Below are 16,341 nucleotides of genomic sequence, written 5' to 3' on the forward strand. Positions count from 1 at the left end.
TTTCTGATAGAGAGGATTTTGTGGTTTTGTTTTTCTTTGTTTTGTTTTTCTCAAGAGAAAAAACCCACATTTTCTTTGAGGAAAGTGCCTTTTAAGTCGTATATTTGGACATCTGATATGATTTAAATACTTTGGCCCTTTTGTTTATTGTTTGTTTTGTTTTAATAGAGTCTAAAGCCAAATAGCTATTTTGTGGAGCTTCCTAATCCTGCCCATGTTTTGTGCATGTGACTATCTGGTAAGAATCAAGGATTCTTGGAGGCACTTAGGCATTTCTAATAAGAGGGTAGACACCCAATGCTTCTCAGTGTTGCCAGGTCAGCAATCCAGTTCAGTTACTCTAAAGCTCTCTTCCCTTCCTGACCTAAGAAAGTGGTGTGATAATGGAAGGAAACACTTGGAAAGCCAAGGAGCTCAAACATCTGTGGCCTCTAGTATTTGCAAGAGTTGCTATGCGTGATACTATTATCTAGAATCCTACAAGTCAACACAACTCTAATTAGTTTAACTCGTCAATAGGTGTTAAGGTGGGGTTATTATAGACTCTGAATAACTGTTTCACTTGGGGGCTTAATAGGTTTTAGGAAGCAAAATGCCTTGTTGATGAAACATTCTACTCTTCTTGAGTCATAACAGAAACAGTAAGAAATCAAGTAATTCCATCAACTAAAGCATTTTGTGAAAACGAACACTTTTACCAAAAAAGCTGGCCTCAGGGTCCTTCTCTCCCAATAAACAGTACTTATGGGAAGCCCATAAAATGGTAGCATTCTGTTTTCCTTTCTCCTCGGTGTCTCATCTTGAATGTTCCACTTTCTGAGGGAGAATATATTCACATTCCTTTGCCTTCTTGCAGCCAGACAATTCAAGTTCTTTGTGACGTCAGCTCATTAAATCTGGGGTTTCACAGCCATGGGTCCTTATGGTCTGTGATGAGTCAGGCTGGACCCCTAATTTATTTGGGGAGAAAACTAGGTATGGCTGGAGTTGGACGACTGAACTTCAACCAGTGACACCCCCCACCTTTATTAGTTGTGTGGCCCCAGGTGTTAATGAAACACTCTGGTTTTAAATTTATTTAGTAAATCTAAAGGGCCACTGTGAATATCATGAGGGTGTCTATGAATCTTTTATAAGATTTAAAATCCTATACACATTTACGATATGGTTCTTGTCTTTTTTCAGAAAAAACATTTTCCTCTCATTAGGGATATTCACGATTTCTGGTTAGTGATAACTTCTTTTAGTTGGCAGAAAGTATTTGTTATGGGTTGAATTGTGTCATCCTAAAACATATTGAAGTCCTAACCTCCAGTACCTGTGGAATAGGGTCTTTGTAGGGGATCCAGTTAATATGGTCATTAGGGTGGGCCCTGATCCAATATGCCTGTGTCCTTACAAAAGGGGAATTTTAAACACACACACAGAGAGGCATAAAGAGAGAAGGCCATTTACAAGCTAAGAAATGCCTGAGGCTACCAGCAGTTTGGAGAGAGGCCTGGAACAGACACCCCACACACACACAGTCCTCAGAAGGAAGCAACCCTGTAGATACCTGGATCTGACTAGCAGCCTCCAGAACCGAGAGAGTAAATCTGCGTGTTTAAGCTCCTCAGTTTGTGGTACTTTGTTATGGTCTCCCAGGAAGCAATACATGATTATTTCCTGAAGACCGAAAGGCCCTGCAGCTGAAGTTCTAGGTGACAATGCCAGGCTTCAGCAGAGCTGTCCTAAACCCAAGTAAGAACTGGAGGTCATGATCTCAAGCAGGCTGCCTTGGGGTTCACGGTTCCCAGCGTTTAGATGGCTTCAGAAATTTATCTAAATACACTTGGACCCATTTCACCTGTAGGTGTGAATACCTGCCCTCTGCGTACCCTCATCTCTACTGGCAGATTCCATGTTTGCAGGCCAGGATCTGTGAATACTCACAACTGAAACTGAAAATGCTTAATTACAAAATTTGAAGTTTTCAAATAGAATGCCACTACATGTGCATGCTGAAACCATGAAGAAGGATTGCTGTCAAACATAAACTTTATATTCATAAAACTTCCTTGTGTGTTGGACTCGAGTTTGAATCATACCCTGTCCTCATCTTGACTTCTCACAGTCCACGTGACACAGTGCTGTCAACCCACCCTGCATGTTAGCGTCACCTGGAAGTTTCTCCAAGTATGGATGTCTGGATGGTGCCATCTCAGAGATGCCATTTTAGTTGCATCTGGATGGTGTCCTAGACGTTGAGATTTTAAAGCTCCTGAGAACTAGTGGTAAAGCATGGGTCCCAGGTTTAGCCACAGGGGAGCATGACCACTGTTCCACCATTTAATGCTGCTGGTTTGGGCTTGCCTCCATTTCCTCACTTGTGAACCAAGGGCAAAAATAATATAATATGCACCGCCTAGTGCTTATGTGAGCACTAAAAGAGATAATGTGTGCAAAATGCTTGGCCCATCTGAAGTGTTATCAGAAGTCAAAATGTACTTTGAACTGTCTATGTATTGATTTCTGGTCAAGTTGAGTGTTCAGAGAGGCAATAAAAATGACCCTAAGCTACCACAAAGGCACACAGCAGGCCAATCATAAAACTTAGGTCAGGTGGATAAATCTTCAGTCATACCTTGTGATTCATCTGGAAAAAAAAAAATCCCTACAAGGAGTTAATTCTTTTAAAAGGAAGTCATAGAGCAGAAACCCTTGAACTATTGCTATAGTTCTCAATCTGCTCTGACAAGTTTTCTATACTCTGTGGTTCAACTCAAAGAATGGAAATCAAGTTAACAGAAAATAAATGGACTAACCTTATTTTCAGAAGGTCATAGGAAAGGAAGGGGACGATTGAGGTAATACATTTCCATACTGATCAGATGGTCTGTCATCTCATTGGAAAACTGCTATGGGAGTAAGAAGCATTCTGTAATTAAACAAAGGGAAAATCATAACCATAGTGAATTTAACCTGTCTTCATCCTTTTCCCCTTCAGGAAATATTTACGTCCTACTCATTTCAATCATTATTTGCCTATAAGGATTATGTTAGCAAAACATATACACGTATCTACATTAAAGGAAAGGCTATAGAGTAATCTACCCACATTTTCATAGCAAACTCATCATCTCAGAAAACTATTTTCAAGTTTTAAAGTGAGTGATTTCACGTATCTACTTTGTAGAGAGAAAACATAGACAAAATGGGGCAAGAATTACATTATATGGTTTGTGTTATAACTTTAATACATACTATATTTCTATCATAAAAAAGTTCCTCCATGCATTGGTAATTAGAAACTGACATACTCATTTAAACATTGTCAACAAGAAATCAGAATTCTCACTTTTTAATGCTTCAGTGGGAAGAAAGCCCTCAAGGTTTGATATCACACATTAAAAAAAATTCTCATTTAAAAAGTTATATCAAGCCTTTCTTTGAAAATGAATCACACACTGTCCTGCCCAATAACGTCAACCTACCAGCCAGGACACACTTGTTTTGATGCTGAAATAATTTGAACAATATTTATTTTCACTTTTTATTTAATATTTTTAAAAACACAATGTGCTTCCAGTATAATAGGGGAATTAGAAAAAAACAATGGCTGGTTAAAAATGAGAGCCAAAGTTTTCTCTGTTTTCCCAATTTTCATAAAATACAAGTTTCCTAAACAAGAGAAATGCTCAAAGGAGCTTGTTTCCAAGAAGCCTCGCTCCTTAAACATAAGACACATGGAGGGGGAGGTGTATAAAGATGACTGTATGTGTACAGCAGTGATTCTGTAATTAATTTGTTGTGAGCTTTGTGGAAAGCATTCTTTGTCCCTACATAGAGAGGGCTTTGTAGTTTTCGCCAGTTATTTTATCATAACCCTCAATCAGCTGAGCCTGTTACATTCTTTTTTTTTCTAGATTGAGTACTGTGCTTGTTGGTTACATTCCTTTATTCTTTTCTTAATCCCCTTTTGCAAGGTGACTATCCAGAGAAGCCTGTGTGGGAGAGATGGTATGGCAGTGCTAATTAAACCTTAAAGTTTTCTTTTCTGTTTCAAAAGCCATGCCCGTCCAGACAGTTATGGGATGTCCTAATATTTTAGATAACAAAAGACATTTTAGCCAGAGAACTGCCCAAACTGCACCATCAATGGACTCTACCACTAGATAGGAAAATTGCTGAACATTATTTAGCTATCATTGAGAAGGCTGGATGGGATGTATGGAGAGAAGAAAAATGCCGTGAAATTAGTTTAAAAATGATTGGGTAATCCACAAGGGAATGAAAAATGAGACAAATTTTTAGACTCCTCTTTTTCAAAGAAGATTCCAACCGCTTAGAAATCATAATTTCATAAATAATAACATGACCTATAACCAGGTAGATTTGGGGACATATTTAGAAATATAAGCTCAAAGACAAACTTCAAAATAGGACCCTTCATTTTTTTTAAAAAATACTACTTCGTATCTCTTAAAAGGATTAGTAAATAGATAATATTAGAAGTCATTACTTTTCTGATTATAACAGAAAATACAAGGAGAGAACTTAGAAAAGGTGTAAAGAAAATAAAATTAAAATGATTGAAATTATGCTAATAATTGTATCATTTTTGTATTTTTTTTCCGTTCATTTTTGCACAGTAAGTGTGACTGTTGGACGTCACAAACTTGAAGCCCATCGATGTATTTTGTTTGATCCTCACAGTGTGTGTTTGTGTGTGTGTGTGTTTCTATCATGTATATACAGAGGGTGCCAAAAAAATGTATACACATTTTAAGAAAGGAAAATCTGTATTAAAATTGTAATACAACAAATAACACTAGCATTCATTTGATTAACGCCATCTTGGTTTTTTTGTGGTTTTTTATTTTTTGTTTTTCAATTGGGGACTATTGGAGAACAGTGTGTTTCTCCAGGGCCCATCAGCTCCAAGTCATTGTCCTTCAATCTAGTTGTGGAGGGCGCAGCTCAGCTCCAAGTCCAGTTGCCATTTTCAATCTTAGTTGCAGGGGGTGCAGCCCACCATCCCATGCGGGAATTGAACCAGCAACTTTGTTAGGAGCTCGTAGTCTAACCAACTGAACCATCCGGCCGCCCCCTGATTAACACCATTTTTGAGCAAACATCATACTACACATTGCTATGGTAATTCAATGCAACTTCAAAAAGTAATACATAGATAACATCTCTTAAAATGTATATATATATATATATATATATATATATATATATATATATATATATATATGTATATGTGTGTGTGTGTGTGTGTGTATAATAGATAAATAGATAGAGATCATAGATTTAAAATGTTGGGTTTAATTATTGCATCAACAATTAAAATCAGAATTCACTTTAGAAAAAATTAGATTTCCGTCATCCCTGAATAAAGTGAAGGATTTGGTAACATTTCGGCTCCGCTCTGCCATGGCAAGAATAGATTGCAGCTGGGTATACACCTGTCCTCAGAGGGTTCCTCTCTCCAGGTAGCTCCACTCCCACCTTTGCATGTTGTTCCTTAATAGGATGGTGCATTTCCTTGCCAATAATTATACTTTCTTATAGTACAAATAAAAGGTGGGCAGTGAGCAGAAAAAAGATAATTGAAAAAAAGAAAGCTAGACCAAGAAGGCTGAATATTTCTTAAAAACTGCAGAAAGGAAAATGATTGAATTTTAATAAGTATCTTGCCTGCTGGCTTTACTCACTCTGATACTTCTGTGGACAGTTGGCAATTGAGTTTACAATCCCTGGTAGCAATACAAAATATTGGTAATACACCACATAGAACGTGTTATGCCCTGCTTTTTTCACTTATTTTATTTTGAAAATCTTTCAGATTGATTCCACCAAAACATGGTTTTAAGGGCTTCATAATATCCCCTTTTGTAGTTATCACATTGTATGCATATGTATTCTTAATGCACCTTTAATTGTTGGATATTTAGGTTGCCTCTAATAATTCATTAATATAATTAGTACTGTGATGAATATCCTTCCACATAAATCGTAAAAACAAAAATTTTTAGAGGTGAAATTTCAGGGTCAAATAGTAGGAATATTTAAAGTTTTGATACATATTGTCAAATTGTTTTCTGGACAACAATTAAACATTCACCAGTCATACATGAGTGACCACACTTAATTGTGACTCATTCTGCCTTTATATATAATCATTTAGAGGTGTTTATGAATTCGATGGGTAAAATACTATATCTCATTTTATTTTAACTTATATATATATTTTTGATTCTTAGAGATTTTACATGCTTGTTTTCACTTGAATTCCTTCTTCTGCACATTTTCTGTTGTTGGCATTTGCCCCCATTTTTCTAATGTTGTATCCATAAGGTTTTTCTCCATTATAGATGCATATGTTTTTTAATTTGTTGTTCGTATTTTAATGTCATGTATGATGTTTTTCATAAATGGATTTTTATACTCAAACATATGAAACTTTTCTTCATGTTTTAATAATTGCTCTTATTTTAAATTTTTCCTTAATAATTGCTTTTACATAAAAGCAGAGAAATTTGTCAAGACAAAGTTTTGCCTCCGCTATAGTATCCTTTAATTTTCTGTAGTGTCACCGTTCACATTTAATTCTTCAACTTATCTGCTATTTATTTTGGTTTCTAATATGAATTGAGGGCCTAATATTTTTACCTCGGTAGAATACCTACAATTTTTCAAATGACAATAGTTGAGTCACTATTCCAGTTCTCTGTTTTCTTTCATCTATTATTTTTCTATTCCAGGAATAGTATGAATACTATGAGGGCCCTATTCTCTTCCAGTGACGTATTTATTTAATTTTGTGCCAAAAGAATCCTACAATAATTATTGTCTAGATATGTCATCTTTCCTTCTTTTTTTTTTCCCCTTGAGAATATCTCCTTCATAATTGTACCTACATGCATGTAGACTTTGATTTCTATATGGCAAATAATAATTCCCCTCTGGGCGCCTGAAGTGATGTGTATCTTTGTTGCCAACACAAAGTCTTTGATGCTTTGTAAGCTCTAGCAGAGTATGTCTAAAGGATACACGCATGAGGGTTAGAGCAGGCATTGTTTTCTCCTTTAAACAACCAATCAGGGATGGATGTTTACAAAGAAAAGTATGAAGACAAGTGAGTGGTCATCATATTACTATAGCTATCTTACTCAGAAAGAACACAGAGAGAAGGGGTTTGTAAAGAGAGGTGAAATCTTCAATGATCAGTGAATCTTCAATGATCTAAAAAGAATAAACCTGTCGTATTTCTGCCTTCTGCCTTGATCTATGAATTGAATGTATTCATAGGAAAGTGTTATTGAAATCACAGTGCTCATTGATTTAATCGTCCAGTGGAACTGAATTTAGGATTTCAGGAATGCTTTACCCTTCTTTCTGATGTCAGTGAGATCATGCCCCTCGCGTGCGCACGAGAGTATGACTCCAAAGCCGGACTTGGTGTCACATCTTGCCTCTGCCAACCTGCTCACTTCAAAAGTCATTTATCATTTTTGTGGTTTAGTTTCCTCACCTGTAAATTGAAGATAAAACTCATAGATTGTTATGAGGATTCAGTGTGTTAATTTTTGTTTACAAAAAGGGTTTAGCCTTTAGAGAGGTGCCTGGTACATCAATAAAATTGTCCTCTATTTTCACTTCTAGTCTTTTCTGCTTAACAACTGTGTCTCAATTGTTTAGTGATTAAAACACACACACACACACACACACACAGAGAAAGAAAGAGAAAAACGCTTAAGTACATTAGTAGAAATTAAATATATTAGGGATCCTGCAAAATATTTTGTAATCTGAATGACCTTTGAGGGAATGCATTTGGATTTTTAGGGACTGAGATATCGTAAATTGTGGCAAACTGCAGTTTTGCTTCCTTCCCTCTAATTTAGAATAGGAATAAATAAATAAAATAGAAATTAGGGGAACCAGCTAGAGCTTTGTCATAGCTACTGATTTCCAACCTTATCAGTTAACAAAGTATTTTCAATGAACCCATGTCCCAATTTTTAAAGCATTGATTTAATTATAAATAATTTTTAAGTTTCTCATTAAATAGTGACTTTAAGAATGTTGGGCATCAGGTGGCTATTAAATTCATTGGTTTTAATTTACCATTTTTACTGGAATAATTGAGTGTAATTTTCTTTTTTATCAACGTATAAATGGAGGTAGTTTCTCTTCACCATAGCTCATAGAGGGTTTCATTCAATACAGATCCTAGAACTATTCTTTAAAAGTCTCAGTAAATTGTTTTCTTATTGCTGTTGGACACTTTTCATCAGTACTCCTCAGAGTATGGAAAGCAGACCAATGTAGGTCTGTGGATTGTTTGTTCATAACAAATCATATCCAAATGTGTAATAATTAGGAATAAGAGTTTAGACATACACAACAATTTTACAGAGTGATTTTATGTCTGTTAATCCAATAATTTAAAAAATCGGGGGTTACACATGAATTGGCTTTGGTTTTTTTTCTAGTAATTCAATTTTATTGTATTTTATAAAAGTACTGGTGAACACGTATTGGAAATTAAAAAATGAAAAGAAAAAAGAAACACGGTCCTTTACCGTGGTTAAGAAGCACTGCCTTCCTATTAGACAAATAGGAAAATGCTCTGGCACACAAATGAAGTGTTTCTTTGATTACCCAAAGAAACACTTTATACAATCCTTCAATAATCAATATTTCTGTTTGGGGGTTACAACTTTAAATTAAATTAACAAGTCATTAAGTGTTTAAATCTGTGTCCTCAAGTGAATTTGTTGCACACTTTAATCCCACTTAAATCAGCTGTTTTTTTCTTCTTGGGGGTAATAATGGAGGCCTATCCCTTTGTCTTGGTGATCAAGGGCGGTATTTATGGGTGATTCTGCAGTCCTCCGCCAGGAGCAGGTGTTGTTGACATTGTTTCATTGACTGGAAACTGGCAATATTGTTTGACTTTGCTCTAAAACTCCGATTTCCCTCTTAAAACCCTGTGAGGAGTCCTGTCTTTGGGCACACAAACACCCGAGTAATCCGAAACTGCCATTTAAAGAAAAACAAAACAAAGAAAGATTATAAGATCAATGTCGCAGGTTTTATTCCCTGGCCTGGGATACGGGAACTGTCTGAACAATAGGTCTTCCTCTGGGTACTCCTTTGTCCCTCTTGTTGTAAACTGCGAGTGCTCACAAAAGCAGACTGGACATTAAAAGAAGGACATTGCACCACTTTAAAAAATCTGATTTTCCTCGGCAGTACAGGAGTTAAAGCTCTATTTTTTTTTTTTTTTTTTTCACTGTTTGTACCAAATTTGGCCTGTGATTCCTTTGAATGGCATGAAAAGCAGCCGGCTGGGTGTGAGTCTCCTCCCTTCTCTTCCTTTCTCACTTTTAAAATATGCCTGGCAAAGCCCCAACACTCCCCCTCCCCCAGCCTCAATCCGTTTTGCCCTCCTGTTCAGCTGAGTAAGACTCCAAATGAAAGCAGCATTCCCTCCCAATTGTACATTCTTCACCTCGTAGAGAGTGCTCTGTACTTACGTAGGCTCTGAATAACACATTTGGTTTTTCCCTTAACTTAGCAGGTTTTGTAGCATTCTCTTTAGAGACCCTTTAGAATTTTTTTTTTTTATTTCCATAATAGCAATTTTTCAGTGTCCCATACTAGCAATTCTCAAGTCACTGACAAAGCACCAAAACACAGATCTTTGTTCATAGGGTTTTCATTGTATCAGGTGTTGTGAGCCAAACATGAAAGCACTTGAAATGCCATTAAAGTTATAAATGAATGCATTTATTTTAAAAAGGAAAAGAAAAAATCCCCACCGTTTCTGGAAGTTTGTCTCTATAGACCTTGTTAAAGAGAATATGTACAATACACATTTTATGTAACTGAAGATGCAGATTTAACTATTCAGGTGCAGATTTCTTACAGTGGGAACTGATCCATGCTGCAAAAACAAGAAAACACAGCAGCTGAATTAACTGCCAAGTCACTCTGCATAAAATAAAATAATATAGAGATGCTCCAAAGTTTTACAAACCATCAGCCTCAGGGCTTCCAAGTATATCAGTGTTATCAACACTGAAAAATGCATTCAACTAGCCAGTCTAAAGACACGTCATTTACATAAAGGCCACACTTCATTTCCTAATTTCCAACATTGGAAGACATAGGCAGACTTTAATCATATCACTGCTTTGTTGTATAAGCAACCTCACATGGGCCTTTTTATGTTTGGCTTATAACCGCTAATACAATAAAAAAGCTTTAAGAACCTTTAAATAAATATATTGTGATGCCTCGTCAATGACATCAGGATGCCTTTACAGAATTCCATAAATGAAAAATAAGAATCACAGTGAGGTTGCTATTTTTATTTAAACGTCAATGTAGCACAGGGTTGCCAGATTTAACAAAAACATAGGACGCAGAGTTAAAGTCAGATTAATAAGCAAATAATTTTCTTTTTTAGTATAAAAGTATGTCCCAGGCAATATCTGGGGGCAGACTTATAGTAAAAATGTACTCCTTGTTTCTCTGAAATCCCACTGTAACAGAGTGTGCTGTATTTTATCTGGCCACCCTTGTCTATCATTGTTGCCACATTGTGGTTTGCTATGAAAAGCATGCAAAACTGGATCCTCTTTCCAGGGTCAAGAACAAGTGCTGGAGTTTCTGAGCCTCACTCCATCTGCCAACTTTAAAACTCTGGCACATCCACAAGGTCAGGAACGCTTCTTTAACAGAGGTAGATTGCATTTCCAATTAGTCATTTCCGTTTCTTAAAGCGAGAGACCTTGCCCACTTGAAAAGGTAAGAGGTGGCAAATGAGAAAAAGAAAAATCTGGGATAAGCAGAAGGGGAAAGAATCTTTATCAGGAAGTAACATAACTGGGCACAAATAAGTTTGAGGCAAGACTTTCTAAAAGAAAACAAAATATTTCGGATGATCAGATTCCTAGGAATCAGAAATTGGAGACAGGATGAAAAAAGGAAAAAAAGTTTTGTATTTTTTTTCCCTAGGAAGACTGTTTTATTTATTTATTTATTTTTTTAATTCCTGACCATCAGGAAGTTAGCCATTTTGCGGGAGAGAAATTTCCTGAGACATCGTACCTGTCTTTCTGAAGCTCTGTTTCACAGTTGGTCCAACTCCCAGCTGGTGAGAAGGAACGCTTGTTTTCCTTCTTTCTTTGGCTAATTCACACCTCCAAGTGCTTCTCGCTGCTCTATAATATACAAGATGAGCTTCCACAAATCCGTACCTCGGGCTCCAGTGACATGACCCACAACCACATGAAAACCCACCTGGAGTATCACATGATCAGTGTACATTTTCTGCTTCCTGACTCTACCTTAGCATTCCCCAGGGTGTTCTGTGAGCACCTAGGTCTTCTATGAAGTGCACGCGCCTTGGCTCCTGCTGGTGTCTCTGCACTGAGATTCTGCATTTCAAGTTGCTTCCTAGGTGGCTCTAATCCCAATACACATGGAAGCCTCAGGTTTACAGGGCTAGGAGCTGAAGGCTGGGGGCTTTGTTTGTTTGGATGAAAGAGATACACACAGTGGGGTCACTTTCGGTTTGGATTTGGATTTTGCTTTTGGTTTCTGTACCTGGAAAGAGGGAGGAATATCACCAGACATCTTATTTATATGAAAAGGAGAATTCTGAGTCTTGTTTCTGGTAATAAAGGGACGATCATGGATGTTGCTTTTTGTGGATGGGTTCTTTTGTAACACACAAGAGCTACTCAGATGAGCCAACTATTGAAGAGGCGTTATAAGCAACAACAAAATAATTTGATTTCTTAAAGGGGTAAATTTATCAAAATATGAGAAAAAGAAGACAGATAAAATAGTGTCATTCATACTGCAACATAAAATTATATATTTTTGCCTAGGCTAAACTCAACCTTTGTCAAGGCTAACCTTAACCTTTGAATTTTATATATAGGAAGTTTATTATTGCTTTTCCTGAGTTACAGATGAATAGTTAACCCAGTTTTAAAGAGGGCAGTATTTTTGTTGGTTGGTTGGTTGGCTGGCTTAGTGGGCACCCTCATAGTTGAAGGGTGCCATCATTCAACTGGGAATGGATCCATTTTCTTTTTCTTAGTAGGAATGGATCCATTTGATGAGAAGCTGTTCAGACTCAGGGAATGCTTAGGAGGACAGGGGAAAGGAAATCTGCAATCTATAAAGCATGGAATGAATCTACACTGTATTAAGACAACACTTGATCCCCAAAATTAAGAAAGAGAAGAGCAAAATATTCCATTTGTTTTGGACTTGGTACAACCTTTAAAAGATCATTTAACTCCCCCATCACCAAATACTTTCAGGTGTCCTCCTGAAGGTTAGGGTGTCTCTAGGGCGCCTTGAAATGAAACCAGGAGACACATGCAAAGGAGTGCCCTGCAGTGGTTGCTCTAGTGGGTCCCTTAGGGTCGCCTTCTAGGTCTCACCCCTCCCCTGTGGATGGCTAGCCTGTGAGCGCAGGCCAGTTGCTTCCTTTTGCATGCCCAAATTCCTCATGTGCATTAACAAAACGGGGGTGCTCCTGGTCACTCACCTCACTGACAAGTGAGTTACGAGGGCTGAATGAGTTAACACACCTAAAGAAATTAGGACAGTTCCTATTACCTGGCGATAAACTTTCACTTTTACCTGTTTCTGTACGTGGACATGGTACAAGATTGTACTCAAGGGAAAGTTTCCACTGCCTTTAAAAAGTTTTGGGAAAGACAACTGCTTTAAAGCAGTATTTCCGTAACTTATGAGCATGCTTTTGTCCTTTTGTCTTTTGGCTGAAAGCTAAGTCCCTCCCCCTTTTACCTATTAACCCTGAACTCCAAGAGTTAAAGACTCATTCCCCTTCCTTCCCCAGATCTGAATTCAGGGGTGTGGTGGATTAATGATATAAGGATGATGTCACTATAGTCACAGAAACTATTTCATATAAACTTGGTTTTTCTCTTGCTAACCTTCTAAAGGGAGAAACGCTTTATTATGTAGGCATTCAGGTCCCTTTGGAGGTACTCTACACAAATGCTGTCATTATCACCCATTTGTTGAAGTACCTGGGGATTAGAGGTGTTATGTAAATGTTTACACACTGCTACAGTGTGGCCCCAGATCCTTAGTGGGACAGCAAGACTGCCTGGGAAGAAGTATGAAGCCCCAGAGAGGCCATGGTGTTTGTAAAAAGTCTGAAATTCTCTTTAATTTTAGCTTAAAGATAGTTGCATTTCTGAAGAGAGTCATTTACAGCCATTAAGGAAAGTATATATGACGGTAAAAGAGAAAACACATCTACACTGAGTGTTTGCTGCATATTTTAAGGAAGGGGTCCTGAGAGAAAAGGGTAATGGGGAACAGATTGAAAATGCTGTGTGGGGCATTTGGAATGAACTCGAAGAACTCCTGACAGTAAAAGCAGCGTGCTTTCCAAAGCTGTCACCACACCTTTCTCTATGGATGAACAGATTCTCCTTCTCCTGAGTTTCTGCCTAAAGGCAAAAACTTGGAAGCTTTCCTCCTGGCTGAAGACTTTAGATACTAAGGTCATTACAAAACATTGAATTGCACTATATTTTCTAAATATTTGCTTTTTCTTGTGGGGAAAGTCTCTGGTTGGTGCAAGAGTGTCCTTACCACCCCCCAACACTCGCTAAACTCCTTTTAACCAAGAGAAAAAAGACCAGTATCAGTGCCTTTAGCCAGTCTGAGTGTCTAGGTACAATAAAAATTGTTTTGTTAAACCTGGGAAGATGATTTTCTATTCATGGTAAGGATCTTAAAAAGTGCTTTAAAAATAAGTGTAAGAAAAAGAGGAATTTGATTTAAAGGGAAATACCGTTACGGGAAGTTCCTGTGGCATGTAATGAAAATCTGGATGACCTGAAAGGCCATGTTCTAGAGGTCCCTGTTCTAGATGATTCTAAGGTCTTCTAATTCTAGGACCCTGTGAGGACAGGAGGAAGAGCTTCAGCTGTAGAGTCTTAAGTAGGACCTGGGAAAGCAGAAAACCATGCTAAAGAGACAGTGCTTATGAAAAGAAGAAATTGGTACTCAACAAAGAACCACATCAGGACAAGTCAAAAGAAAACTATAGACACTAGAGGAAGATAACCCTGTTGTTGATATTTTTTAAAAAATATCCTCTATTCATGGTTTCAGATGATTATCGAACCGATGTTTGGTTGTAAATAAAGGACAAAAGATATATACATTGAGGGAGAAAAGCCCACTCCCTTTTCTCTTAATGTTTAGAGAGATTCTACAGCTCCCCTTCATGCTATTATTTAAAAACACAAGAAAGAAAGGAGAAAAAAAAAAAGAACAGTGTAGCAAAATCTCTGCCAGAAAACACACTGTAAATTCTAGCTTGTTAGCAGCCGGGTTCCAAATTATTTTTAAAAAATAAATCCTAACAGTGATGTAGTTACAGCCTCGGAGGAAAGCTCTAACTAAGCCCAAGGCTGGCGTCCCAGACAGAACCCAAACCACAAAAACAGGGAAGAAAGAAGCCTAACCAGTCTTCTGACAGGAATATGAAAGCAGAATGGGAGCGGCGGCAGGAATGCCCCCAAGGAGGAGAGGGCTGCAGCTTGCAGCAATCTGTAAATGATTGCTGGTAAAGTCTGGAGGCTTCAGGCTTGATCTGTGTTTGCTCCAAAAGGAAGCCAAGGAGGACGGTGTTAATAAAGAGAGATTTAACGGACAGCTGTGCTTGGAATAAAGTGGGCTACAAAAAGGTCAAATTTGATCAGTTGGAGCAGATTACAAGGGCTGTCAAAGGTGGTGTGGAGAAATGAGCTGGGGCTGGGAAGTAATAATAGCGCAAGATTGATTTGGGGGGTGGAGAAAAGCCAGGACAACTGCTTATCAATCCTAGAAGTAGGAAGAGCTGTGCTGGGCGCCCAGTCGTGCTGGCCTGAGCCGAGAAGGCGGCCGGCGGGTTCCTTCCCCTGCACCCACCCCTCTGCCCCCTCCTCTCGGACTGGATTCGCCTTCAGCCGCTTCTTAGACAATGGTTTCCTTAATCTCTGACTTGGATCCACTTAAAGACTGGAAAGTTTTAAGGTAGGCCTGCGTTTCTTTCTCTCCCATCGCTGTTTCAGTTTATGGCCAAGTTCCTCCCCTCCCCCACCCCAGTTAAGGAGCGCGGGATGCGAAGTGAAATGCCTGTGGTGGGTTTCAGTGACGGCAGAGCTGCGTGTAGGAGGCACACTGCTTTGCGATAGGGACACCGCTTGCAGCAGATGGGCAAAGCCAGGCGTGAGAAGCCCTGCTTCACTCCGACAGGGGAGGACGGGTGCGTTTTAATGAGTGTGTGCACAGCCTGACTGAAGTGGTTCCTGACAGCAGCTCACTCTCAGGTACCCGCTCTGGTCGTATTTAGTGCTGCGTTTCATGCCCCCCCCCCCCCCCCAAGAGATGACAGGCGCCGCATGAAACTTTCTGGGAATGCCTATTAAAAAACAAACAAACGAACTTTTTCCAGAAAACATTATTCCTGCTCCTCTTGTAAACAGTGTCTGGAAACGTGTGTTCTTTCTTTTACCTCTTCTTTTCCCTGGGTCAGTTTTGGAAAAGCTAGAGATGCTCAGCTGACCTTAACACGGACTGAGTAGAATTTATGAAATAAGGTCTTTCTCTGAATACACCTAAAAAGGTGAACTATGACCTTTGCATCTCTAGGTGGCCCACGATAATCCCAGCCACGGAGCTCAGAGTGGCAAAGGTCCCTCCACCCGAGTCTCAGCTGATACCTTTGCTAGAGCTCACGATGAATTTGTGGCCTTAATGTCACACCAAGTGATATTCCCCAACAAAAAGCACTTGAGGCAGTTTTTTAAATACAAAAATGTGTAATTGAGGGATTTTTATTAAAAGTGGGTTCTATGTTTTCCCAAATACCTAGCCCAAAATATAGTCCCATTGGCCTTAAACCAAGACCCAAATAAGGAATAAAAGTAGAAGAGTGTGGGTTACTGCGACCTCTTTCCTGACATACATCTTGTATTAATTAGCTATTATTTCCCTCTCATGAGTTCTGCGTTTGTGTTTGTCTACATTTCTTGTTTTTAAAAGCAGCAACATTATAGAAAAGAGCAAATAGAAGAAAAATGGCCACTATCCCTCTTATTATTTTTTTTTTACAAATTCTTGCATCTGGTTTTCTAGAACTTCACGTGTATACATGCTGTACAGTATATACAGAGGGTGTCAAAAATGTATACACATTTTAAGAAAAGAAAAAGCTATTCAAATTGTAATACAATGAATGAGGCTGGCATTCATTTGATTAACACCATCATTTGAGCGAATATCATACTACACATT

The 16,341-nt window shown here is 38.2% G+C and overlaps 1 protein-coding gene across 5 annotated transcripts in view; it reads left to right on the top strand.

Moving 5' to 3' along the window:
* CELF2 (CUGBP Elav-like family member 2) overlaps window positions 1-16,341 on the top strand; it is a 790,463-nt gene that overhangs the window by 275,233 nt on the left and 498,889 nt on the right. The window contains exon 1 of one of the 5 annotated variants that reach the window (XM_019738187.3): window positions 14,560-15,078. The exons of 2 other annotated variants lie outside the window; for them this stretch is intronic. In XM_019738187.3, the coding sequence (XP_019593746.1) occupies window positions 15,026-15,078 (53 nt within the window). In that variant the 5' untranslated portion in view covers window positions 14,560-15,025. Of the gene's footprint in view, window positions 1-14,559; window positions 15,079-15,357; window positions 15,375-16,341 lie in introns of those variants that run through there. 2 more of the 5 variants (XM_019738190.3, XM_074325004.2) reach the window with 2 other exon arrangements.

Source organism: Rhinolophus sinicus, chromosome 1, assembly GCF_057876585.1.
Source record: "Rhinolophus sinicus isolate RSI-liver-muscle chromosome 1, RSI-T2T, whole genome shotgun sequence".
NCBI classification, from domain to species: Eukaryota; Metazoa; Chordata; class Mammalia; order Chiroptera; family Rhinolophidae; genus Rhinolophus; species Rhinolophus sinicus.